The 27,326-nt window shown below is 41.8% G+C and overlaps 2 protein-coding genes across 3 annotated transcripts in view; one reads left to right on the forward strand and one right to left on the reverse strand.

Annotated features, from left to right (window-relative positions):
* Positions 1 to 8,762, forward strand: part of cep68 (centrosomal protein 68) — a 38,604-nt gene extending 29,842 nt beyond the window's left edge. For both annotated transcript variants that reach the window (XM_080199972.1, XM_080199973.1), the window contains exons 6-7: positions 2,733 to 2,899; positions 7,694 to 8,762. In XM_080199972.1, the coding sequence (XP_080056098.1) occupies positions 2,733 to 2,899; positions 7,694 to 7,717 (191 nt within the window). In that variant the 3' untranslated portion in view covers positions 7,718 to 8,762. The remainder of the gene's footprint in view (positions 1 to 2,732; positions 2,900 to 7,693) is intronic.
* A 3,339-nt stretch (positions 8,763 to 12,101) lies between these two features.
* rab1ab (RAB1A, member RAS oncogene family b) overlaps positions 12,102 to 27,326 on the reverse strand; it is a 29,757-nt gene continuing 14,532 nt past the window's right edge. The window contains exons 3-6 of the mRNA XM_080199974.1: positions 19,534 to 19,629; positions 18,887 to 18,982; positions 17,034 to 17,165; positions 12,102 to 13,440 (exon numbers count right to left, since the gene is read on the reverse strand). Coding sequence (XP_080056100.1) covers positions 13,243 to 13,440; positions 17,034 to 17,165; positions 18,887 to 18,982; positions 19,534 to 19,629 — 522 coding nt within the window. The 3' untranslated portion in view covers positions 12,102 to 13,242. The remainder of the gene's footprint in view (positions 13,441 to 17,033; positions 17,166 to 18,886; positions 18,983 to 19,533; positions 19,630 to 27,326) is intronic.

A 27,326-nucleotide genomic window follows, 5' to 3' on the forward strand; every position in this document is an offset into this window, starting at 1 on the left:
AGAGGCGGTGCTCGACAGACTGGAGGGGCTGATTGTGGACAAGTCCCCAGGACCGGATGGAATGCATCCGAGGGTTCTGAAAGAAATGGCGGAGGTGATAGTGGATGCCTTGGTGGTTATTTTCCAGACATCGCTGGATTCCGGGGAAGTGCCGGATGATTGGAAAACAGCTAATGTTACGCCGTTGTTTAAGAAGGGTGCCAGGCAAAAGGCGGGGAATTATAGGCCGGTTAGTTTAACGTCTGTGGTAGGTAAAATGTTAGAATCCGTCATTAAGGAGGAAATTGCGAGGCATCTTGAAGGGAATTGCTTGATAGAGCAGACGCAGCACGGTTTCATTAAAGGGAAGTCGTGTCTGACAAATTTACTGGAGTTCTATGAGGATGTGTCTAGGGCGGTGGATAGAGGAGAGCCGGTGGATGTGGTCTTTCTAGATTTTCAGAAGGCGTTTGACAAAGTGCCTCACAAGAGGTTATTGCAGAAGGTCGAGGGACATGGAGTTGGGGGTAGGGTGTTAGCGTGGATAGAGGATTGGTTGTCAAATAGGAGGCAGAGAGTGGGGGTCAACGGGTGCTATTCGGATTGGCGGATGGTGTCTAGTGGAGTGCCCCAGGGGTCGGTGCTGGGGCCTCAGCTATTTACCATTTATATAGATGATCTGGAGGAGGGAACCGAGTGTAGGGTGTCGAAATTTGCTGATGACACCAAGATTGGGGGAACGGCAAATTGTGCGGAGGGTGTGGAGAGTCTGCAGAAGGATCTAGATAGGCTGGGCGAATGGGCCAGGAAATGGCAAATGGAATTTAATGTTGGCAAGTGTGAGGTGGTCCACTTTGGTAGGAATAATGGTAGGAAGGATTATTACTTATGTGGCGAAAAACTGCAGCAGGCGACGGTGCAGAGGGACCTCGGGGTCCTTGTGCATGAGTCGCAAAAACCCAGCTTGCAGGTGCAGCAGGTGGTCAGGAAGGCGAATGGGATGCTGGCCTTCATAGCGAGGGGGATTGAATATAAAAGTAGGGAGGTCTTGCTGCAGCTGTATAGGGCATTGGTGAGGCCGCAGCTGGAGTACTGTGTGCAGTTTTGGGCGCCGCACCTGCGCAAAGATATTTTGGCCTTGGAGGGAGTGCCGAGGAGGTTTACTAGGCTGATTCTGGAGTTGAGGGGGTTGAGCTATGAGGAGAGGCTGAATAAACTAGGCTTGTACTCGTTAGAGTTTAGAAGAATGAGGGGAGATCTCATTGAGACGTATAAGATGATGAATGGGATGGATAGGATAGAGGTGGAGAGACTCTTCCCGCTCAAAAAAGACAGTAGGACTAGGGGGCACAGCCTCAAGATAAAGGGGGGGCGGTTTAGAACGGAGTTGAGGAGGAACTTCTTCACTCAAAGGGTGGTGAATCTCTGGAATTCTCTGCCCGTTGAAGTGGTGGAGGCTGCCTCGCTAAATATTTTTAAGACGCGGGTTGATGGGTTTTTGATAAGAGAGGGGATTAAGGGTTATGGGGAGAGGGCGGGAATGTGGAACTGAGCCACGACAGATCAGCCATGATCTTATTGAATGGCGGGGCAGGCTCGAAGGGCTAGATGGCCTACTCCTGCTCCTATTTCTTATGTTCTTATGCCCTCTACTTTTAGACTCCCCTACCTTTGGGAAAAGATATTGACTATCTAGCTGATCTGTGCCCCTCATTATTTTATAGACCTCTATAAGATCACCCCTCAGCCTCCTACACTCCAGGGAAAAAAGTCCCAGTCTATCCAGCCTCTCCTTAACTCAATCCATCAAGTCCCGGTAGCATCCTAGTAAATCTTTTCTAGTTTAATAATATCCTTTCTATAATAGGGTGACCAGAACTGTACACAGTATTCCAAGTGTGGCCTTACCAATGTCTTGTACAACTTCAACAAGACGTCCCAACTCCTGTATTCAATGTTCTGACCGATGAAACCAACCATGCTGAATGCCTTCTTCACCACTCTGTCCACCTGTGACTCCACTTTCAAGGAGCTATGAACCTGTACCCCGAGATCTCTCTGTTCTGTAATTCTCCCCAATGCCCTACCATTAACTGAGTAAGTCCTGCCCTGGTTCAATCTACCAAAATGCATCACCTCGTATTTGTCTAAATTAAACTCCATCTGCCATTTGTCAGCCCACTGGCCCAATTGATCAAGATCCCGTTGCAATTGGAGATAACTTTCTTCACTGTCCACTATGCCACCAATCTTAGTGTCATCTGCAAACTTATTAACCATGCCCCCAACCATTGGCCGTGATAAATCCACCTAACCCGCACATCTTTCGGACTGTGGGAGGAAACTGGAGCACCCGGAGGAATCCCAAGCAGACATGGGGAGAATGTGCAAACTCCACACAGTCACCCAAGGCGGCAATTGAACGCGTGTCCCTGAAGCTGTGAGGCAGCAGTGCGAACCACTCTGCCACTGTGCCACCCATGGTATAAAATAATTGCTGAAAATTCTTCACAATCTTTGTGGATATCATTTATCAGTGAAATACTCAGCAGGTCAGGCAGCATCTGTAGACAGAGAAACAGAGTTAAAGTTTCAGTTCTGATGACAGGTCAGCGATCTGGGTGATCCGGTGCTACCTGACCTGCTGATTGTTTTCCCTGTTTTTATTTTGGATTTCTGGAATTTGTCGTGTTTTATTTTTTGTTGGTTGCTCTGAGCTGCTTTTCTGATCACCCCCCCCTGCTCCTGTTTAGTTCTCAAGGAGACACTTGAATTGATAGCAAGACAATCCAAGAAACTGAACGGATACGCGGCACACCTGTACCTATCGGTTCTCACCGCCATGAACACGGTAAAGGATGATCTGGAATTGAAGCATCGGGAATTTGAGGTTGCTAGTTTGGAAAATCACCCCACACCGGTAAAGAACAATTAATTCTGGCTGGATTCTTGCTTTGTATGTTGCTCAATGTGATGAAGTAAAAACCTTGTTTCTGGATGGATATCGTGCTGGAGAATAGGAATAACAGTGTGTCCTTTCACACTTCACTGAGCTTTTAGAGTTTGTTTATTACGAGTAGACTTACATTAACACTGCAATGAAGTTACTGTGAAAATCCCCCGAGTCGCCACACTCTGGTGCCTGTTCAGGTGACACAGTGGTTAACACTGCTGCCTCACAGCACCAGGGACCCGGTTCGATTCCTGGCTAGGGTCACTGTGCAGAGTTTGCAAATTCTCCCCGTGTCTGCGCAGACTTCCTCTGGGTGCTCCAGTTCCCTCCCACAGTCCAAAAGACGTGCTGGTACTTGCGACTAATAAATTAACTTCGACCGTGCTAAATTCTCCCTAAGTTAATGCACCTTAACCAGCACATCTTTCAGACTGTGGGAGAAAACCAGAGCACCTGGAGGAAACCCATGCAGACATGGGGAGAATGTGCCAGCTCCACACAGACAGTGACCCAAGCTGAGAATTGAACCTGGGTCCCTGGCGCTGTGAGGCAGCAATGCCAACCACTGTGCCACCCATTTCAGTTATTGCTTCAATTTTAGTTTGTGGTGGGGTGGTCTATAATATATATACTATATTAGAAAATGTTGTGATTTAAAGCCTAAGAGATGTGATTCTAAATGTTTTAAAGTTGGTTTCTCACGTAGCTAGACAGAATATCAATTCTCTTGCTTTAGGAATGGTCAGAATCTAGGGAATTAATGATTTCTGTTACTTTCTGCATTTTTTTTTTTGTTGAAGTAACTTATTGTTTTGTCAGGAGCGAGGGGATATAGTCCTGGAAAAAGGATCAACCTTTTTGGACTGAGCTCTGGGGCAGTTTCTTCACTGTAGGTTGTGAACTGTTGCAGTCCACTCTCCCAGAGAGCTGAGGGTGATCAGTGATTGGGTATATTCAGCACAGAGATTGATCAGATTTTTGGACGCTAAGGGGAATTGGGCTGAGGTTTGGAGAAGGGAGTTTATGCGGAAAATCAGCCATGATCTTACTGAATGATGGAACAGGAGAGGGCTTAGGGTGGCACAGTGGTTAGCACTGCTGTCTCACACTGCCAGGGACCTGGGTTCAACACTGGCCTCAGATCACTGTCTGTGTAGAGTTTGCGCATTCTCCCCGTGTCTGCGTGGGTTTCCTGCGGGTGCTCCAGTTTCCTCCCACAGTCCAAAGATGTGCAGGTTACGTTGATTGGCTATGCTCAAGTGTCCCTTAGTGTCTTGGGATGCGTAGTTTAGAGAGATTAGCAGGGTAAATGTGTGGGATTATGGGAATAGAGCCTGGGTGGGATTGTTTTTGGTGCAGACTTGATGGGCCAAATGGCCTCCTGCACTGTAGGGATTCTATGATATGCACGAATTCTAGTCTCTCCTGCCTTCCATTGCAATGCCACGGTCATGTTTTAATGAGAGCTGGGTCATGATCAGCAGAGGTTTGTGTTGGGCAGAATCTGGGAGGCTATTGAGCAGTGACAGGGTGAAACAGGCCATAATTTCCAACTAGTCCGTGCTGGTGTTTATAATCCTCACACCTCCTCCTGTTCCACCAATGTCATCTGTCTTTCAGCAGATCTTTCTATTCCCTTTAAACCCCAGCCCTGTTCATCTTTTCTGATTTAATTCTTCAAAAAGAAATTCCTGTGTGGAGTTTGCACATTCTCCTCATGTCTGTGTGGGTTTCCTCCAGGTGCTCTGATTTCCTCCCACAGTCCAAAGATGTGTAGATTAGATGAATTGATTTGATTTTGATTTATTGTCACATGTATCAGTATACAGTATATTGTTTCTTGTGCGCTATAGAGATAAAACATACCATTCAGAAAGGAGAGAGTGCAGCATGTAGTGTTACAGTCATAGCTGGGGTGTAGAGAAAGATCAACTTTAGTGCAAGGTAGGTCCATTCAAAAGTCTGATGGCAGCAGGGAAGAAGCTGTTCTTGAGTGAGTTGGTACGTGACCTCAGACTTTTGCCCGACAGAAGGTGGAAGAGAGGATGGCTGGGGTGTGTGGGATCCTTAATTATGCTGGCTGCTTGCCCAAGGCAGTGGAAAGTGTAGACAGAATCAACGGATGGGACACTGGTTTGTGTGATGGACTGGGCTACCTTCACGGCCCTTTATAGTTTTTTTGCCGTCTTAGCTGGAGCAGGAGCCCATACCAAGCTGTGATACAACCAGAAAGAATGCTTTCTATGATATATCTGTAAAAGTTGGAGTGGACGTGCCAAATTTCCTTAGCTGCCTGAGAAAATAAAGGCATTGGTGGGCTTTCTTAACCATAGCCTCGGTTATGCTGACCCTTAGTATCAGAAGGATTATCAGAGTAAATATGTGGGTTTTGAGGAGATAGGGCAGGGTTGTTCTCAGTGTAGACTGGGATGGGCTGAATGGCCTCCTTCTGCACTGTAGGGATTCTATATTTCTATGAAACTAAGGTAAAAAAATACACTCATTCAGAGAGTGACCAGAAAATTGACTGATTTATCATAAAACCTCAACCAATCGCTAATGTTATTCCAGGAGGAATCAATCCCACACCCACATCTGCAAAATGCCCTGTGAAACAGACACACTATTAGCTTGTATCTATTGTACAACCTGACATTTCCCTACTAGTCTTGTCTAAATACCTGCAGAGAGACAGATTCCTGCTGGGGAACAGGGTGAGGTTCAGGTTGCTGGGCCACAGTCTGCAAACAGCAGGATAAATAGCAGGATCTGAAATACACTTAACATTGCAGCATCCTTCTCCTGACCTTCTCTGAGTGACTGTGAATGTGCAGTTGATGTGGGTGTGCCTATGAAGGGACATCCTGTACACTCAACTAGGAAGTGATCTGCAGAATACGCTGCAGCCAAATTAATCCCACTACTCAGCCAATCCTCAAAATAAAAAGGTGGTCTTTGAACTTTACATTGTTAATAATTCCCTCAATAAAAACCCAGCTTTTAAATTCTTTATTAAACAAATGCTTCTTTCCTCCTTCATACAATCATTCAAGTAAAAAAGTTTAAGGTTTATGTATTAGTCACAAGAAGGCTTACATTAACACTGCAATGAAGTTACTATGAAAGTCCCCCAGTCGCCACACTCTGATGCCTGTTTGGGTACACTGAAGGAGAATTTAGCACGGCTAATGCACCCTAACCAGCACGTCTTTCGGAGTGTGGGAGGAAACCCACACAGACACAGGGAGAACATGCAGACTCCACACACAGTGACCCAAAAGCAGCAGTGCCATAGTGGCACCTGTGCCCTAGAGTACAGGAGGAAACCATTTGGCCCACTGAGACTGCACCAACAACATTCCCACTTATCTATTCCCAACTTATCCCCATAACCCAGAGTATTTATCTACTTGTCCCCATGACCCAAAGGGGCAATTTAGCATAGCCAATCCACTAATCCATCTTTGGACTATAGGAGGAAATGGGAGCATCTGGAGGAAACCCACTGAGACACAGGGAGAACGTGAAAACTCCATGCAGAGTGTAAACAAAGGGCAGAATTGGAGCCAGGTCCCTGGTGCTGAGAGGCAGTAGTGCTAACCATTGTCCCACCCCAAGTTTTCCTTGAAAACTAATCCACTGGAGGGCACCATGGAGCTTTGAGACAACCCACATTAAAGGACCAACCCACTGAGTCATTGCAGCAATAGAATTAAATGTGATGATTTGAGCTTTAAACCTTTTTAGGTTTTTGTCAGAATTTAGTCTGTTGTCATTTAGATACAGGTTTTACTAATCATTTCTTCCACATTCCTCAAAAACCATTTACAAAGTGGCAGCTGTTGTGTTTTTAGTATATTGTCAAATTTTCATTCAACCTCTTGTTGAGTACATAGCAATCTAGTTCTTTCTAAAATTAAACTTTAAAGTACTGAAGTATTTTTAAAGCTAATAAGCACTTGAAGCAGGGATTTTAATTTTAGCTTTTTGTGAACTGACTTTCAGAATTTTAAACAACACAAAGCCTATCGAGTCGACCTGTTTTAAACAAAGACTCCTTCACTGGTTAAAAAAAAACCTGTAACAGGTGCTTTGACAACTGCAGCTGATGAGCAGCAGGATTGGGGATTGATTTTAATTAAAAGCTTTAAAAAAAAAGACATATAGACTGTGCCAAAGTTTAAGAAGTGTCATCACTGGAACTCGTTATTCCTAACCAACTACTGGTTGCTGAGAAACAGGATGTGGGGATCAGTTTCAGTATTTCCTGAAATGTGACTCACCAAATCACATGAATATAATGTTACTTTCGCATTTAAATCTTCAGAGGGGAAGCAACTTTGTATTTGTAGAGATCAGGGGTTTGGAATAAGTAAACTACACACAAGCTTCCTTACATTGTTAATTACATTTTTGGTCTTCACTAAGAGTACTCACCTTCTGGAAGTCTTCAGTTTTAAAGTTTTATTTATGGTGGATAGTGCATCCAAATTACACTGCAAGAAGTTTCACAATGCCAGGTTAAAGTCCAACAGGTTTATTTGGAATCATGAGCTTTTGGAGCACTGCTCCTTCCTCAGGTAAGTGGTCCACTTACCTGATGGAGCAGCACTCCAGAAGCTTGTGATCACAGATAAACCTGTTGGACTTCAACCTGGTGTTGAGAGACCTCTTACTGTGTCCATCCCAGTCCAACGCCGGTATCGCCACATCGAATTACATTGAGCACAGGAAACTGACGAGTGAATGTTGCTTTTCCAGACTCAGGATGGCAGCATGCTTTGAGGAAGACAGTACAGCAACCCACATGAAGTTGGATCATTGTTACAATGCTGAGCAGTGGGGAGGTTGAAATGCCTTGAATTCAACGTGGGACAGAACTCGTTCTGCCAAACTGTTGATCTACATTTACACACTAATTTAAAAGTTAACTGTCAAGTGAAAGGGTGTGTACATTTCCTGCATATAGTAATTCTTTCAAAGTGTTATGCAGTCAGTCACATGGTTTACTTTCATTGCCATAACAATTTTAATTACATTTTTAAAACTGGTCAAATCTAGAGGCATACAAAATAAAAATCTGTTCTTAAACTGCACTAAATATTTTTGGAATTGCAGATAGATCTCCTCTGACAATGCCCACAGGCCACCTGTGACTGGAAGTCCAGAGGGGAGAGAACTTCTGATCATTACCACCAGCTGACGATTTGACATTCACTCCTTGCTCTGGAGAATTTCTAAGCTGGTGTGTTATCAAACCCCACACATGGGAGTATCACTTCTCCCTCTGCCCATTCCTCCCTAATTCTGTATGCTGGGGGCTACAGAATGAGTTCAAAAGCACCAAGTGACCTGTACATGGAGGAATTCTGATTCTATAGCTTATGTAGCAAGTCAGCCTTCCTCTATAAGCACAGGGCAGATATTCAGAGGTATCCTCGATCCGGCTAAAGGACAAAAAGGATGATCCTATTCTGTCAAAACTTACCAAGGAACAAGGTCTCAAAACAGCACGTTACAAAAAGTAATTGATGTGGAGTGCTGTTTTGATGACACCAGAGTTTATTGATAAGGGCACAAACTGCTCGAGTACAATGTCCTGCAACTGGGATATAACACACTGAAAGAAAGAAACATTGCATGAAGTCCCACAGGTAATAGAAATATTGTGAACTAACTCTGCAATAACTTGCTCCAACCATATTGCATAACTAGAAGTAACCTAGCTTTTGTTAATTTTTCAAAATTACATTTATAAATGAAGACATTTAAAATGGATTTGCAATGTTATGTAATTTTTTTATTAAAGCTTTGGTCATATTTCAATGATTGTGCTGACTTGTTTTAGCATGTTTGTGGATCTTAAGGCAAAACTCATTTACTTTTAGAATAATGTAGTTCTACAAAAACAAAGTTGGGGGGGGTCGGTAAATGGAGGAAGAGCAAGGGAAAATAATCATTGCTTGCACCTTCATGAAAACCAGGGTTCCAAAGCAGAATTGTGTTCCGTTAATCCAAAAGTGATGATGATGCCTTGTTGCAAAGTCTAAACTTCTTGAAGAATTCTATTAATGCCCACTATAAGTTTACATCAATTTTAAAGGGCTTTTACAATAGAAAAGTTAGTCTTGTACAGAAATATCATATAACAGGAAATTCTGGAAGTGATTAGAAAACAAAAATCTAATGGACTTTACAAATCATCCCAGTAAAACCATGCAAATCATTTAAAGATGTGAAGTGAGCACTGGTCTGAGAGGTTGCAGAATACCTTACCACTGTGTGTGTTTGAAGTCGATTGTGGATTAATCCAGTATTAGAAAAGCAGCCAAAGATCAGGCTTGCTGTTATGTGCTGCCTTTAACATAGTACAACTTGGAAAATGCTTTACAGAAGTGGAATCCAACAAAAACCCTAATTGAGTCTAAGTAGCCATATGTTTCTCAAAGGAAGCAGTTTAAGGAGAGAATTCCAGGGCTTCAATCTTCAGTATTAAGGCTTAGCTGGTAATGATGGCCAGCTGACAGTGAGGGATCATTGTCAATTCAACCCATCAAGCCTGATCCACCACTCAGTAACATCACATCTGATTGGATTGTAACTCCTTTCCTACCTAACCCACATTGCCCTAAAGTCCCCAGTAAATCAAAACATGTCTAACCCAACCTTGAATAAATCCAGTGATACAGCCTCTGTTGCCCAGCCTAATAACCGGTGAAGAAATTCCTCATCTCCACTTAAAACAGTGCCCCTTGGTTCTAGATTCCTCTCAGGAAACATCCTCAAGTCTTCAGGTTCAATAAGATCACCTCTCATTGTTCTAAACACCAATGAATACAGGCCCAGCCCACTCATCTTCCTACCTACACAAGACAATCCCTTCATCCCAGTAATCAACCTAGCGGATCTCATCTGAACTGCTTCCAACACAAGTACATCCATGCTTAAGGGGTGAGGTGCGAGTGACTGTCCTCCATATCAAGTTAGCATTTGACAAGTCTGACATCAAGTAAGTCCAGCAAAAGGAATCTGTGGGAACTGGGGAAAAACAATACACTGCCACTGGTTAGAGTCCTAACTGGTACAAAGGAAGGTGAGCACTGGAGGTCAATTGTTTCAGTTCCAGGCCATCACTGCAGGAGTTCCTGAGGGTAGTGTCCTAGGCACCACCTGCCTTCCATCATATCATCAGATATTCACTGATGTTCAGCACATTTGCAGCTCCTCAGATGAAGAAACCTGTGCTCACATAAGAAATAGGAGGAGTAGGCCAACTAGCCCTTCGAGCCTGCCCCGCCATTCAATAAGATCATGGCTGATCTGTCGTGGCTCAGTTCCACATTCCCGCCCTCTCCCCATAACCCTTAATCCCCTCTCTCATCAAAAACCCATCAACCCGCGTCTTAAAAATATTTAGCGAGGCAGCCTCCACCACTTCAACGGGCAGAGAATTCCAGAGATTCACCACCCTTTGAGTGAAGAAGTTCCTCCTCAACTCCGTTCTAAACCGTCCCCCCTTTATCTTGAGGCTATGCCCCATAGTCCTACTGTCCTTTCTGAGCGGGAAGAGTCCACCTCTATCCTATCCATCCAATTCATCATCTTATACGTCTCAATGAGATCTCCCCTCATTCTTCTAAACTCTAACGAGTACAAGCCTAATCTATTCAGCCTCTCCTCACAGCTCAACCCCCTCAACTCCGGCATCAGCCTAGTAAACCTCCTCTGCACTCCCTCCAAGGCTAAAATATCCTTGCGTAAGTACAGCGCCCAAAACTGCACACAGTACTCCAGCTGCAGCCTCACCAATGCCCTATACATGCAGCAAGATGAGTGGCGAGTAATATTTGTGCCAGGCAACAACCATCTTCCAAGAGAAAAATCACACCACCCCAAGACATTCAATGGCATTATCACTGAATCCCCTACTATCAACATTTGGAGTAACCATTAACCAAACTGGATTAGCCATATAAACACTGGCTACACAAGCAGGTCAGATTCTGAGAATTCTGTTTCGAGTAACTCACCTCCTGACTCCCCAAAGCCCAGCCGCCATCTATAAAGGCATGAGTCAGGAGTATGGTGGAATAATCTCCCCTTGCCTGGATGAGTGCAGCTCCAACACTGAAGATCGATACCATCTGGGACAAAGCAGCTCCATTTGACTGGAACCCATCCACAAACATTCACTCCCCCCATCACTGATGCACAGGCACAACAACGCACACCATTCACAAAATACTCTGCAGGAATTCACCAAGGCTCCTTAGACACCATCTTCTAAACCTATAGCAGCTACCCTCAAGGTCAAGGCTAACAGATTCATGGGAACATTAGTAACTGCAAGCTCCCCAGGTCACACCATCCTGACTTGGAAATATATTGTCATTCCTTTACTGTCAAAATCCTGAAGCTCCCTCCCAAATAGCACTGTGGGTATACCTGCACAACATGGCAGTTCAAGGTATGAGCTTGCCACTTTCTCAAGGGCAGTAAATGCTGGCCTATTTAAGAGGATAAACTGTACACAGTGTTCCAGTTTGGTTTCACTAATAGCCCGCACAGCTGCAGAAAGACATCTCTCATACTCCACTCACCATGCAGTAAAACCCAACATTCAATTTGCCTTCCTAATTACTTGCACACTGACTTTTGTCCATAAATCACAAGGACACCCAGATTCTTTTATCATTCTGCTTCCCTCCCCACACAATGTACTCCATCTGCCTGTTTCCATTAACAAACTATCCACATCCACTTGTGGGTCTTTGCAACCTCCCAACTTGATACAAAGGTAGGAAAGCATCAGCAAATTTGGCTAGAGTATATTCTGTTCCTTCATCCAAGTCACTCACATCATCGAGTACCGTCCACTGATCCCTGTGACAGCCCTCTCAGTTTACCAACCCAAAAGTGATGGAGGTGTGAAAGGCCAGAATGAGAAGGGAGTGGAGATCTCAGAACATTGTAGGACTGGGAAAGTTTAGAGAGCAGCAAAACAGGCACAAAGTGTTAGGGCCTGCTTACATGAAGAGACTGGCTGGGTCCAACTGTGTTTCTATGTAATTCTATGATTTATTTTGTAATCAGTGACTTGCATGATCCAAGTAAAGTTTAATGTCTTTTACAGAATTAATGAATACATACAAAATAAAAAGAAGAAATGTGGAGGAAAATGTGCCATTAAGCATTTTATTTAGAATGAGTAAAAATAAATTTGAATTAAATCACCCTTAACCATGCTTAAAATATTTTAATTAAATTGTTTCAAATTATATGGGTCCCTAAACTAGTCCTAGAAAATGAAATGGTTAGCATGCCTGATATACTGTAACTGTTTACGAAACTTTCTGGAGAAAAGAACAACCCACCAGCATCCAGATGCACAGTTTCTAAAAATCCACAAAAATAAATGAAATTCACTTGTAAAAATGTCACCTGTTTCGAGCACCTCTTCAATGAGCAATGTCTCTGTGCTCACATACGCAGTTTATAAATACAAGCCATTTTCCAAGGCAAATGGGAATCGTAACAACCAGTGATCTACATATTGAAAACTGTCATCCACAACCAAATCTACATTGAGATACAACAAATGAGATATATGCAGAATAAATAATTAAGACATTTAAAGCTCTGCAGCAGTTTAGCCCACTTTGCCTTGTAGACCATGAAGCTCTGTGTGGACCATTCTGTGCCACCATGTTAGTTCTAAGTAATTCTAGCAAGTACAATATTCATTAAACATTTCTTCAGTTGTTTAATGTTACATATGTGCAACAAGTTACAATATCCTGCAGCCACAAGTTATATGCAGAGAATATGAAGGTAATGCAGTGTAATCCTCTCGTATCTGCACAAAGTACTGGGAAAATCAGGTCTGACACATAACATTTCACTAAACTTTATTGATGTCAATGAACATGACAAACACTTGTGCTGCTTGATGCAAAATGGCTAAACTTCATCTTCAGAGGAGATCCAATGTTGACATTTAAAACATGCCATTATAAACAAAATCAATTTTTATAATAAACCGACCGCAGGAAAATCTGATAACGGGTATGAGATTTATGCACATTATTAATGACCTGCACGCTTTAAAGTTTAAAACCGTTCTGAAAATGAAGTTAGTCTCAAGTTGGAAATTGTAGCCAAGAGTGGCATTTTCAGTCCCCGATTGTGTGTCTGGAAGGGAGCAGGAAAGGGGCAAGTCTGTAGTAGTGTGGCTACATACAGTACAATTCAGGCAACGTTTCTTACTTTTGGGCCTATTAAATCAAATTTATTAGGAGAATGTGAAAACTTTAGCAGCAGCCCCCGCTGGATGGCTTCACTGGTGTGCTCTGGATATTTACATTTGACTTTTCAGAACCACCAGATGTGGCTCCAGGACCCATTCGCTTTTTAATCTCAGCAGCCATTGTCATGAAGGCTTGTTCTACATTTGTTGCATTCTTTGCACTGGTTTCCAAAAATGGAATCCCAAGGGAATCTGCAAATTCCTGTTAACCAATAAAAGAGGAAAGAATTAATCAGCAAGAATAAAACAGTGTTTTAAGCTTCTTGTGTAATTTGCTACCTCAATTGCACTTAAAAGTTTTTCTTTAACTGAAATGTCTTAACATACATTTTAGTGGTCTCAACACCAAGTCAAGTCCAACAGGTTAATTTGGCAGCATGAGCTTTTGGAGCCAGATGAAGGTATGGGTATAGATGTGATCGGCACAACTTGTGGGCCAAAGGGCCTGTTTGTGCTGTAGTGTTCTATGAAGGAGCAGTGCTCCAAAAGCTCGTGCTACCAAATAAACCTGTTGGACTTTAACCTGGTGTTGTGAGACTACTTACTGTGCCCACCCCAGTCCAACACTGGCATCTCCACATCATGGTCAACACATTGTTCAAGAATATACAATGACATTATAATGCAATTTTAGATTAGTGTTTCTCAGAGCTACAAATATCCACAGCATCATAAATATTGCCTTCAGGTTGCAGTTTACACCAGTTGGTACTGCCTAACCACAAGTTTTCTATTCATTTACTGCAAGGACAGCTACTATGTAGGAATGGAAGATATTAAATGATGTAAAAGGGAGGGTGGGAAGGCACTCCTTACCTGCATCAATAAGCCAACTGTTTTGAAATACAACTTGCGTTCTTTTTTAAAACTGCTTTTAATGTAGGTAAACAGTAGAGCATTATCAAACAATGACACTAAGCCAAGTAAGGAGATACCAGAAGAGGAGGGCTTTAAGGAGCTTTTTAAGAGGAAGACAGAGGTGTGATATTTAGGAGCTAGACAAAGGAAGGTAAGACAGAGATGCTAAATTAATACTTTGCCTCAGTTTTCATAGTGGAGGACACTAGTATCATTCCTATACAAACAGGCAAGTCAGATGTAATAGAAAGGATAAAACTTAGAATAATCAACATCAATAGTGAAAAGCTAATCAGCAAACTATTGGCATTGAGGCAGACAAATCCCCCAGGCCTGATAGCCTACATCATAGGGTATTAAAAGGGAGTGGTAGCAGAGATAGTACATCCATTGGTTATAACATTCCAAAACACTCAACACAGGAAAGGTTCCAATGGAATGGGAAAATGCTCTTATTTAAAAAGCATGGGGTGGGGTGTGTGTAAAATGTGGGAAAATACAGACCAGTTAGTTGGTTTAACACGTGTTGTTGGGAAAGTGTTAGAATCATTCAAGGAAGCAATATATCCAGAGTCAGCATAGTTTTATGAAAGGCAAATCATGTTTGACTAATTTGCTAGAGTTCTTTAAGGATGTAACAAAGTGGATACTGGGGATCCTGTAGATGTAGTATATCTGGAATTCCAGAAGGTGTTTGATAAGGTGCCACATAGAAGATTAATTCACAAGGTTAGACCACATGGGATTTAGAGTAATTTATTAGCTTGGATAGGTGACTGGCTGATGGACAGAAGAGAGTGGGAATAAACAATTTTTTTCTGGATGGCAAATAGTAACTAATGGGGTGACACAGGGTGTTGTCACTGGGCCCTAGCTCTTTATAATCTATACTAATAATTGGCTACAGGGACAGAAGGCTCATAGCCAAATTTACAGATGACAAAGGAATAGGTAGGACAGGAAGTTGCAGTAAGGAAATAAGAACCATACAAATGTGTACAGATTAGGTTAGGAGAGTGGGCCAAAATGTGGCAAATAGAGTTTAACGTGGATAAGTGTGAGATCATAAATTTTGGTCACAAAAATTTGAAGGCAACTTATCTAAATGGGGAGAGACTTCAGGGTACTCTGGTGCAGAGATCTGGGTGCCCACATTCATGAGTCACAAAACACTAACATGCAGGTACATCAGATAATAAAGCGAATGGAATGTTGGCATTTATAGCTGAGGGAATAGAATATAAAAAAGGTAAGAAAGCATTGTTGCAACGATACAAGGCATGGGTGAGGCTGCACCTGGAGTATTGTGCATAGTTTTGGTCCCTGTATTTGAGGAAAGATGTAGTGGCATTGGAGGCAGTTCAGAGGAGGTTCACTAGATTGCATACAACAAACCCCTCATCTCTGGAATCAAAGAGATTCAACAGTTGAGGCCAACACTATGGAATTTAGAAGAATGAGCGGAGATCAAATTGAGATATACAGGATAAAAGGTCTGGATAAAGTAGACTCGGAGCGGATGCTTCCTCTTGTGGGAGATTCTAGGACGAGAGGTCATAGATTTAGGATAAGGGGCAGCAAATTTAAAACAGTTGAAGAAAAACTACTTCTCCCAAAAGATTGTGAATCTGTGGAATTTGCTACCCCAAAGTACAGTGGATGCTGGGACAGTGAGTAAATTTGAGGAATGGCACAGATTTTTAATTGGTAACGGGTTGAAGGCTTATGAGAAGGCAGAAAAATGGGGATGAGGAGCATATCAGCCATGATCGAATGGCGGGGCAGACTCAATGGGCCAAATGGCCTAATTCTACTCCTATATTTTGCAGGCTTATGAATGTCAATGATGGAGCGAGTGATATCAGGGGAGTGCCAGAGGCTTGAACTGGGGTGTAGATGTTGGAGTGTCATAGGGCTGGAGGTGTTCAGAGATTGGGAGGGGGCCAGGACATAGACTGATTTGAAAACAAGGATGAGGATTTTAAAACTGAGGCAATGTCAGTCCAGGAACTAACATAGCACATCGAGCACAGGAGTGGGTGTGCAAATAGGACTTGGGCAGCAGAAGTTTGGATGAGCTCAACTTAATGGCAAAGCCTTAACCACAAAAGGCCGATGTTTAAAAATGACACAGCAATCATAACTGTACATTAGCATTAGTGATGATCACATTTGCAGAAATACTTCACCAAAATGCTTTGACTTCACAGTGATACAAGTTTAATGCTCACTGAAAACCTTGGAGGAAAGTTCAAATTAAGCACTTTGACTTTTTAAAACAATGTTTGTGCTCAAAAAGGAAGTTCAGCAACCTGACATTACAAATGAAGATGTGGTCCACAGGCTTGCAGGTTGCTTCTGCAGCAAGCACCAGACAAATGTGGCCTAAAGATGGATCTGCCCAGAACCTCCCAGTGCACAGACACACAAAACTCAAGTCTAGGAATGGATCACTGCTCTATCTAGACTGCGAAATTCAAAAATATCTCTCCATATAAATCTCAGACAGGTTTATCCCCACCTGAACGCAACAGCAGACAGGTAGCAACCTCAAAAAATAATGAAAAACAAACTGATATATTTAAGTTTTCACTCATTTAAAACATTTTCATAGAATCCCTACAGTACAGGAGGCCATTCGGCCCAATGAATCCCACTCAGGCCCTATTCCTGTAACTCCACACATTTACCCTGCTAATCTCCCTGAGGCTAGGATTAATTTAGCATGGCCAATCCACCTAAACCACACATCTCTGGACTGTGGTTTTAAACAAGTATTTAAAACTGTGAATTTTGCTTTTGATTTTTTTTTCTACATGCCTAAAACTGCCAATATTCTTTTCCTCATTAACATTTGTGAATACAAATTGGAATGTTTCCCATCACCAGTTCTATATTAAGTCAAGTATATTAGAATCTGACATTCATACAACATACCTTTGCTGTTGTATAGTCCACCACTTTCTTTGTTGTCAGGTCACATTTGTTCCCTACCAATAACTTGTTAACATTTTCACTGGCATAACGATCTATCTCCTGGAGCCACTGTTTTACATTGTTGAATGACTCCTGGAGGGAAAGAAACAAATAAGATTCAAATTGTGGTCGACCCGCCCCTTCCTTCCTTCTCTAAAGATATTCCGGAAGTTTTAGAAATGGTAATTATTCTCCAGTCTCCACACCCCAGCCCTGGCTTTCAACCTGAGCAGTGCCTGCAGGCTCCAGCTGACAGGATTGTAAATCTATTAGCATTTCATTTGATAAGTTTCTCCAGTAAAGATTCAGAGAGGGATACGCATTCTAAACTCATTTTTAAACAGAAGCTAAACAAAACCAAAAATGCAAAGCCCAAAGGGGAAATCAAAGATGTTATCTGCACAGAACAGCAGATCATGGCACACAAGGATCATGTGAAAGCAAATCACATCAACTTTCATCTGTTTGGGGCGAAAAGGATGAAGGGATATGGGAGAAGGTAGGATCAGGATATTGAATATGATCAGCCACGATCATAATGAATGGTAGAGCAGGCTCGAAGGGCCTAGTTTCTATATATGCTTATTTGAAAGTAATATTGGCCTGGACATTATCGTTCTTGAATAGTGCCATGGGATCAGTACATCCAGTTTAACAGGTAGATTTGGACCCAAAAGGATACCACCTCAGACAACTGAGTACTTAAATGTCTGGAGATTATATTCTCAAATCCCAGAGCGGGATTTAAATCCTTATTTGACTCTGGTAGCAACTACATCACTAACCAGGCTGAGGGCCAAGCTGATGTCATGTCCTGGAGAGGTCAAACAGGAAGCAGGAACTACCCATTGAAACATATCGCCCCAGAGTAGTAAGGAAAGAAAGTTGAGACTAACTGTAGTGACTCTACTGGTACAAATCAACTTTACATAGACCTAGAACCTACCCATTACCTTCTTTGTACACCATGCCTATTTATCCACTGATCAACAGGGAGTGTTGCAGTATTGTTACCCTACATTTAATTATCACCACATACAGCAGTACTTCCAAACCCCTCACTAGAAACAGCAAAGCATTACTAGGGCCATTATTAGTTTAAAAAATGTCACAAGTAGGCTTACATTAACACTGCAATGAAGTTACTGTGAAAATCTCCTAGTCACCCAAACTCTGGCACCTTTTCGGGTACACAGAAAATTTAGCAGGGCCAATGCACCTAACCAGCACGTCTTTCAGACCAAAGCACTTGGAGGAAACGCACACAGACACAGGGAGAACGTGCAAACTCTCTCAGACAGCAAACCAAGCCAGTTGAACTCAGGTCCCTGGTGCTGAGAGGCAGCGCCAAACACCATCAACCACACTTTTACACTTGGATGATTGACACGACTAAAAGGTTTTAACTATACATATTTCCCATGTTAACTTCTTTCACATACGTTCCCATTTATAACAGAAACTAGCCTCATTAACTTAAACTGATTGCATACTCCCACCAGCTTGATGTTTTTACAATACAACACCCAGTTCCACAATCCATGCTAAGAAAAGCTTATATGCCCCCAAGGTGATAAAATAGGCTTCTGTAAAATACTGCAATGCAAATCAGCTTTGTAAATTAGACAATTAAATAGAATGGGTGGGGACTAGCCATCCCTGTACTTCTATTTACCTATAATCTGTCTATAAACATTGCTGGACAACAATAGCTGATCATTTCTGGGAATAGATTTGGTTTTAATTGTGTAGCCATATCTGCTGTATATGTTCCCCTTCCCCACACTGCCATTGTGTTGTTAGTTTTACAGTACCTGGTCTGTAACATCGTACACAACTATGATGCCATGTGCTCCTCTGTAATAACTGGACGTGATTGTTCGAAACCTCTCTTGACCAGCTGTGTCCCACTGGAAGCAAGAAGAAAAAAAGAGAAATTCCCTTCAAGTCAGGGTTGACGCAGTCATAGTGTGCACGACACTTCAATCTCAAAACAGCCAGCCAACTAATGGCCCCAGAGCTTGTGCGTTGCTCTCCATCTCCCAGTTCAAGCCATAGCTTCTGGATCTTTAAGAATGAGTAGTTGGAGCTAAAACAGTGCAGATATATACTTTAAAAAGGTGCTACTTTGTTCAAGTTGTTAACAATTACATTTCCATAGCACCCTTAATGTATAAAGCATCCCAAAGCTCTGAGCAATCAAACATTTTGATACACAGCCACGTAAGGAGATATTAGGCAAAGTGACCAAAAGCTTGGTGAGACATAGGTTTTATGGAGATGGGCCAAATGGCCTCCTCCTGCACCATCAGGATTCTATGGATGATGTCTCAAATGAAGGCAGGTTTACGAATTGATTTTTTTTTAGAAAAAGAAAAATGCTGGAAATTTCCAGCCTTTTAACTTTATAAAAAAGTCTGGATTTTCCCATTTCGATGCTGCAGCATTTATAAATACTTACAATTTGAAGTTTGATGGTCTTGCCGTCTAACTCTATAGTCCTGATTTTGAAGTCCACACCAATTGTACTGATATAGCTTTCTGTGTACGTATCATCCTGGAAATGAACAGAAAATTCAAGTTTTATATTAAAACTACAGTAGGACCACAATGAAATCATTTACTTTTGACACTGACATATTCCCCATCACCCAAAGATGTGCGCGTTAGGTTGATTGGCTATGCTAAATTGACCCTGAGTATTCGGAGGGTTAGCTGGGTAAACACGTGATGATGGGGATAGGGCTTGGGTGAGATTGCTGTTGGTGCAGGCTCGATGGGGCGAATGGCCTCCTTTTGCACTGCAGAGATTCTATAATCCTATTTCATGAGCCTGGAACATTCTTAATACTGACATGGTGTCCATCTGCTGGGTGGTAATGTCCCTACAACCCAGCTTTGAATGTGTTTATTTTAAAACTTCTGCAATACCCTGAGGAATTTATGCTAATCAATCACTACCCAAAAGTGCATGTCAATTGTAATAGAGTTTTTCCTTAATGCTGCTCATCTTGAATTGGAATACCTATACACATTAGTTTTCACTTAATTGTACCACCTTCTGCAGTTTGCATTAATTAATTTAAAACTTGCCCACAAGCAGGAACGTAATCAGTTTGGATCAGGGATTGAAAATGACTGTGTAATGCATGAACAAGTAAGCAATCACAGATGTTGCTCAAGCTGAATACAGAATGACAATCTGACAATCACATGAAACATGCATTACTCAGCATCCATCTGCCATTTACAAGCAGTGCTTATATGGGCAGCAGTCACACAGCGGTTAGCACTGCTGCCTTACAGCGCCAGGGACCCAGGTTCAATTCCCGACTGGGGTCACTGTGTGTGGCGTTTGCACACTCTTCCCCGTCTGCGTGGGTTTCCTCCGGGTGCTCCAGTTTCCTCCTGCAGTCCAAAGATGTGTGGGTTAGGTGGATTGGCTATGCTAAATTGCCCCTTAGTATGAGGGTAAATACATGGGGTTGTGGGGATAGGGCCTGGGTGGGATTGTTACTGGTGCAGGCTCGATGAGCTGAATGGCCTCCTTCTGCACTTTGAAGTGTGTGAGAAAACATTTCCAGGAACAATCCTGATAACTATTCTTCACTATTAGGTTGCTCCTGATAGTTTTTAACTGAGCCAGCATCACCCCAAAGTCAAACCTTGTGCTTTGGTCACGGAGACAGGAAAGCGAAGGTCAGAAAATTACAAAAATGCAACTTATGAACCGCTGCTGTGAGAATCAGCTCATCATCACAGAATGGTCCACTCAGGAAAACAGCTACTCATTGTTTAACACCAAAAGGTGTTAATTTTTTTTGTACTACTGAACACAGTTCTTGATTTTCTTTTTGTCGTACAACAGTAAGCAGTTTCTAAAGAAGTTTCATTCCCATTCATATTACTCTGAAGAAAGCACCAATGTAAGGCAGCAGTTATGCGGTGAATTCATTTCCAGAACGAACGAGTATGCTCATTTTAAGGTAAAGAATATATCTTGTCTTATGACTGGGGCAATTACAATGGGTTATATGCCTGTTATAAGCAGATTGATTCAGTTTAAAATTGAAAAGTGTGATGGGGGATGGGGGGGGAGAGAGAGAATATTAGCATCTCTGGGTGTGGCAATTTTGCTTCATCTTCCTGTGACAGCTTGATTAAGTGATCAGTTCAAACTTGCCTCCCTCTAAGGCAAGGAGAATGGTGAGACAAGTTAGCACAATATGCTTCCACTCTGCCTGCCATCAATGAGTTTATGGGTTTGTCACACCAAGAACTGTAAAGAGATAAGTCTTCCTCTGGTCTTATCTGGTGTATATGTTATGACTTGTAATATTCTTTGTTCTAGTGCAGTTGAACAAAATAACCTTTATTTTCCAGTACTGGAACTCTGTAGAACACTCAAGTACAATACTCGAAATGGATTCAGGACACTACGTTCTGTAATTAATGTTATGCATGGATAGGCTCATCAACTTTCAACTAGTATTGAATGACTGCAGGAATTCATCACAACTCCCATTATGAATACGGAACAGTCTGGTCTGAGTTTTAGATTTTATTTTCACAGGACTGTATGATGCAATCAGATAACAAGGTCAAGCCACCATTTTGTACCAATATCTTATCCAAAAGAAGCCATTTTGTATTTGGCCACTTCCTGTCTGACTAAAATGCAATATTTTAATACACTAACTAGTAAAGTAGCAATTAACCAACAGTTAAGTATTAGAAGTACCTAAATTGCTCTAATTGAAGTAATTCATTTGGAGTTGGATTCTACACATTTGTTTTCAACTAACATTATTATTCATGTTTTAAACATGCTGAGACCATGTCTGTGGGAAGTAACGGCACTATTCCTTCAATGCTTCCATCAAAACAAACTTACCACTGGTCTGGTGAGCACCCCTAATGAACGAGTATGCTTATTTTAAGATAAAGAATACACCTTGTAATTGCCCCAGTCTTAAGACAATGGGTTATGTGCAAAATTGGCCAACTCCAATGAAATAAACTTATACAACACTGACCAATAGCCTCCTAACAACAACTTGGGATCAAGATGATGTGATGCCAGAATTAGGTATAAAACAGGGTTTATGGACTACCTTGCTTTGTGAATACTTTTTAAATTCTTTATTTGTGAGACATGGACATCACTGGCAATGTCAGAATTTGCTGCTCATCCCTAATTGCTCTTGAACTGAATGGCTTGCAAGGCCATTTCAGAGGGCAATTAAGAGTTACATCTCAGGTTGGAGCCACATGTAGGTCAGACCAGGTAAGGACTGACGATTTCCTTCCCTAAAGATGGAATTTTTACAAAATTGACAATGGTTTCACAGTCATCTTACTTCCAGATTTTTCTTAAAAAATAGGTGGGATTTGAACCTGGCTCATTGGAGCATTACCCTGGGTCTCTGGATTCCTCCCCCAGTAACAATACCACCAGATCAACTCCCTTCCCCTATACTGAGCAAAGAGACCGTGCATAGTGTTTTCTCATGGCAGAGGTGGAATTCATGTCAGCATGAGATGGGGAAGTATAGCACTGAGCTCAGGGGCACAGGCAGAATTCCTGTTAGCATGGAACTGGGATAGTACAGCTCTTGTTGCTGGCAGAATTCTTGTCAGCAAGGGTTGAGGCAGCTTCCTGCTTGGGCCATCCATCAAATCTGCAGTGTATCTTTGTGCTTTTCGTTTAGTTAATTAAAAGAAAAATATATAAGGGCAGCATGGACAAGTTGGGCCAAAGGGCCTGTTTCCATGCTGTAAACCTCTATGATGAATTGATCAGTGCAATGCTTATTCCATCTTTTTTTCAGTAAGCTTTAATACTACTTGTTAATTCAGTGTCTGAGTCTTTGCTTAATTGTTTTGTCTATTGAAGAATTCAAACTGTTGTGATCCAATAATTAAACCATGCAATTAAATCAAGTTTAAATTTAACACCTTTTAAAAAAGTTTCCTCCACCCCCCTTCACCCACCCATGACCGTAGGTTGCCTTGCTATTTTACAATGTCCAATTGATGTTCGATCTAGACAAGCAAAGACGATGATTTTCAATTGAACCAGAGTTCTGTTCAGAATACAACTTCACTATTGACATCAAAAGTTTGAATTGACTGTCAAAGGGAGAAGCTTTCATATTCAAACTTTGTAATGCCACCCAGGCCTGAACAAACATTCCTGCATGTTTAGCAGCAGAAACAGCACTTTTGTGGTAACACAGTAAACTCAAATTCCCACTTGGCTTTACTATTGTTGCTGATTTACTACATTTCGGGTGATGTTGCCTGACCACAAGATTTAGTGCAGGAAGGAAGGTGTGGCAATGTGTTCTCAGAGCTACATCCACATTTAACCACATTCTCCAATTCTGCCTGCATCTCTTCATTTGGTCACGTTGATAAAATATTGCTGAATGTTTTAGCAGCCATCTGTAGTATCTTCACAAAATTGAAATGTGTCACTCTCCATTTGTACACTTTCATTACCAACGCTCGGGTTAGTACACTCTTAAATAAAATGGAAATAGGTTCAGCAGCTGCACAAATCTTTGTCAACACATCCGAACTTGACAACATTTCTCATCTTATAGGTGGTGTTTCTGGCACATAGAAAATAAAATTCCAGAAACATTAAAAACCAAAGTACACCTGTAATTCCGAGGGGGCGAGGGAGGGGTAAAAGTGGAAAACAGGTCTTGAAAGCCAAAATGCACATATTAAAAACAGACAAATGAAAATGAATCTGAAGGAAGAGCACAGCTTTCACTTAGATGTTATCAACAATACAATCTACCTATACGTCATCATTTCAAACTATTGGCAAACTAGATTTTCCCACAAACACACAATTAGGAAATTGCAATTCTGCAATGATTACTTCCCACGTGATCACTGAATTTTATCAATCTTAGAACATGCTGCTCCAGTGCCATCATCAACATTCTGTCTCCATTAGGAACCAAATCAGTCACAACAAAAGGTAGAGACAAGAATTGAAGCGTGGCCACAGACCTGCGTACAACAATTCAAAAGACAATATTTGTAATTTAACAGATCAACCTAACAAATAGATTTGTTCCACTGTTTTTGTATAGACATTTGTCATCTTTCACACCATTTACTGCAGACCTTAAAGAATCTGAAAATTCAGGTTTGTTCTTTAGCTTGAGAGATCAGTATGCATAGAACTGCAACACGTACAACTAACAGGCTCAGAACAATGCTATAATTTTAAAATGCAACTTCACTATTATCTGTTCAAACTGAAGTGCAAAAGTTTCTCTTGTGAAAAGTGAATTGAATATTCTAAATTTTGGCACTGGGTAGTATATCATAAAGGCAGTTAGCAGGCATAAAGACCAAATTAACTTTGCTTCCAACCTGCGAAACAAAGACAAGATCATGAAAAATCATTGGCCAGCAAGATTAAGAAAAATCTCAAGGTTCTTCACACATACATAAAGAGCAAGAGGGTAGCTAGGGAGAAGGTTGGCCCACTCAAGGACAGGGGAGGGAATTTATGTGTGGAGCCAGAGGAAATGGGCGAGGTATTAAATGAGTACTTTACATCAGTATTCACCAGAGAAGGATTTGATGGATGATGAATCTGGGAAAGGGTGTGTAGATAGGTTGAGTCATGCTGAGATCAAAAAGATGGTGGTATTAGGGTTCTTGAGAAACATTCAGGTAGACTAGTCCCCAGGGGCTGATGGGATATACCCCAGAATGCTGAAAGAGGCTAGGAGGAAATTGTTGGGGTCTTGAAAGAAATCTTTGTATCCTCACTGGCTACAGGAGGGGTCCCAGAGGATTGGAGGATAGCCAATGTTGTTCCTTTGTTTAAGGGTAGCAAGACTAATCCAGGTAATTACTGGCAGGTGAACCCTATCTCAGTGGTAGGGAAGTTATTGGAGAGGATTCTTCAGATAGGATTTACTCCAATACATTTATTTCCACTTGGAAACAATTGGATGTATTAGTGAGAGGCAACATAGCTGTGTGTTTCACTAACTCGATCAAGTTTTTCGACGAAGTGACGAAGATGATTAATGAGGGCAGGACAGGACAGTGTATGTTGTCTACATGGACTTGACTAAGGTCTTGACAAGGTCTCTCATGGCAGACTTTGGTGCAGAAGGTGAAGTCACATGGGATCAAAGGCAAGCTGGCAAATTGCATACAGAACTGTTTCAGTCATAGAAGACAGAGGGTAGCAGCAAAAGGATGCATTTCTGAATGGAGGTTGCACTTGGAATATATACTGTCCAATTCTGGTCACCATACTGCCAGAAGGATGTGGAGGCTTTGGAAAAGGTACAGAAAAGATTTACCAGGATGTTGCCTGGTATGGAGGGCATTAGCTATGAGGAGAGGTTGGGGAAACTTGGTTTGTTCTCACTGGAGCGATGGAAATTGAGGGGCGACCTGATAGAATTCTGCATGATTATGAGGGGCATGGACAGACTGGATAGTCAGAAGCTTTTTTCCAGGGTAGAAGAGTCAATTACTAGGGGGCATAGGTTTAAAGTGCGAGGGGCAAGATTTAAAGGAGATGTACAAGGCAAGTTTTTTTTTACATAGAGGGTAGTGGGTGCCTGGAAAGGTACTGGATATGATAGTGACTTTTAAGGGGTGTCTTAACAAATACATGAAGAGGATGGGAATGGAGGGTCTCCGGAATGGTAGGGGGTTTTAGTTTAAAATCGAGCAGCATTGTCAGTACAGGATTGGAGGGCAAAAGGGCCTGTTCCTGTGCCGTAATTTTCTTTGTTCTTTGTTAATTGACAACCCAAAGCCAAATGTGAACATTTTTCAAACACTTGTGTAGTGTTGAACTGTTTAAAAAAATTAGGTGGACAAAAGGAACTTCAGAGGTGAGAATTCTGATCAGCAAGGACAATGGGCATCACAGCTTGATCCTGTTTTCACCCACAAATATTTCCTATCTGATCAACCAGCAAATGGATGCAGAAACCATGGATACAACCCTATCTCCCCTGAGGACAGTAAGGTAATTTCTCATTTCTTTACTTTCCCCATATCCACTGCCCCAAACAACATCCTGGCTGAGGGGCAGCAAGTATCAAGGTCCAAAACAGAGTTGCACCACCATTTAAGGTAGTGACTATGACAAAATATAGACCCTTTCATTTATGCAATTGTCTATTACTTAGCAAAGGCTTATGACTCTAGTTTAAAAAAAAGTACAAATATCTAGATGGAGGCACTTGAACAGCTATCCCATTCAAATGTACCCATCCACTCAAAGTCTCCCTTATTTTAGAGGTGAACAGGCTGAAGATTTTGGCTCCTGCCCTGGTCATCAGCGGACCAAAGCTCGACGGTAATTTCTACCTTGCATGCTCAATCTAATTGTAACCATGCTTCTTCTCAGGCTTCAACTCAACAAAAACACTCACGGGCATGAACAATGCAACAGATTAGAGTGTTTTCATTTTGTAAGACTGGTAAGATTGCAATATGAAGTAGGTAATCTGCTACTTCATGGAACAAGTTAAACAATGTGCAGAAATTTTTTGCTGCCACCTAAGTATCAGGAGATTTAAAATCATTAAACTAGCAGTCAGCAGTATAAATTGGTCAGACTAGATATTGTCAAATAATAGATATATTTGCACTTGTGAGCAAATTACATTGAACACTGCTTATTTTCCATTGAGCATCAAGTAACAAAACATTTTTACAAGCTGCACATTTTGAATTCAATTAATAGCCGATGATTCATACCAACCATGTATGTTTCACAGAGCAATGGCAATTGCTTAACTTATTAACTAAAATAGACATGAGCACGTTTATCAGGGTTTGCTGGGTTGCGAAAGAAGATAGTCAATCCCATTGCAGAGTACACTGCACCATCCTAGAGCCATCTAGGTTTAAGTTAAACTTGGCAGCCAAGTGGCCACATCACAAACCTCCCATGCATGATTAGAGACTGGTCAAAGAATTTTAATTTCTGATCTCATGGGCCAGTTATTTTTCTGGACACTGTTCCCAAACTGATAACAGGACACAAACACCTGAACAGGACTACACTAAACCTCAGCTTAGGGCTGTGGGTGGCTCTCCAATTCTGGGAATTAGCATATTTGTTTGGGGTGGGGAGTGCAAGCTCAATTCATTTTATGCACACTACCAAGACCCTTGACTCCAAATCAGAAAGTAGGAAGATTTCTTGCACCTCAAGTACCAATATCCTATCTGGAAAATTATACA

The sequence above is a fragment of the Carcharhinus amblyrhynchos genome, chromosome 12 (genome assembly GCF_965287045.1).
Source record: "Carcharhinus amblyrhynchos chromosome 12, sCarAmb.v2.hapA, whole genome shotgun sequence".
In the NCBI taxonomy this organism is placed as follows: domain Eukaryota; kingdom Metazoa; phylum Chordata; class Chondrichthyes; order Carcharhiniformes; family Carcharhinidae; genus Carcharhinus; species Carcharhinus amblyrhynchos.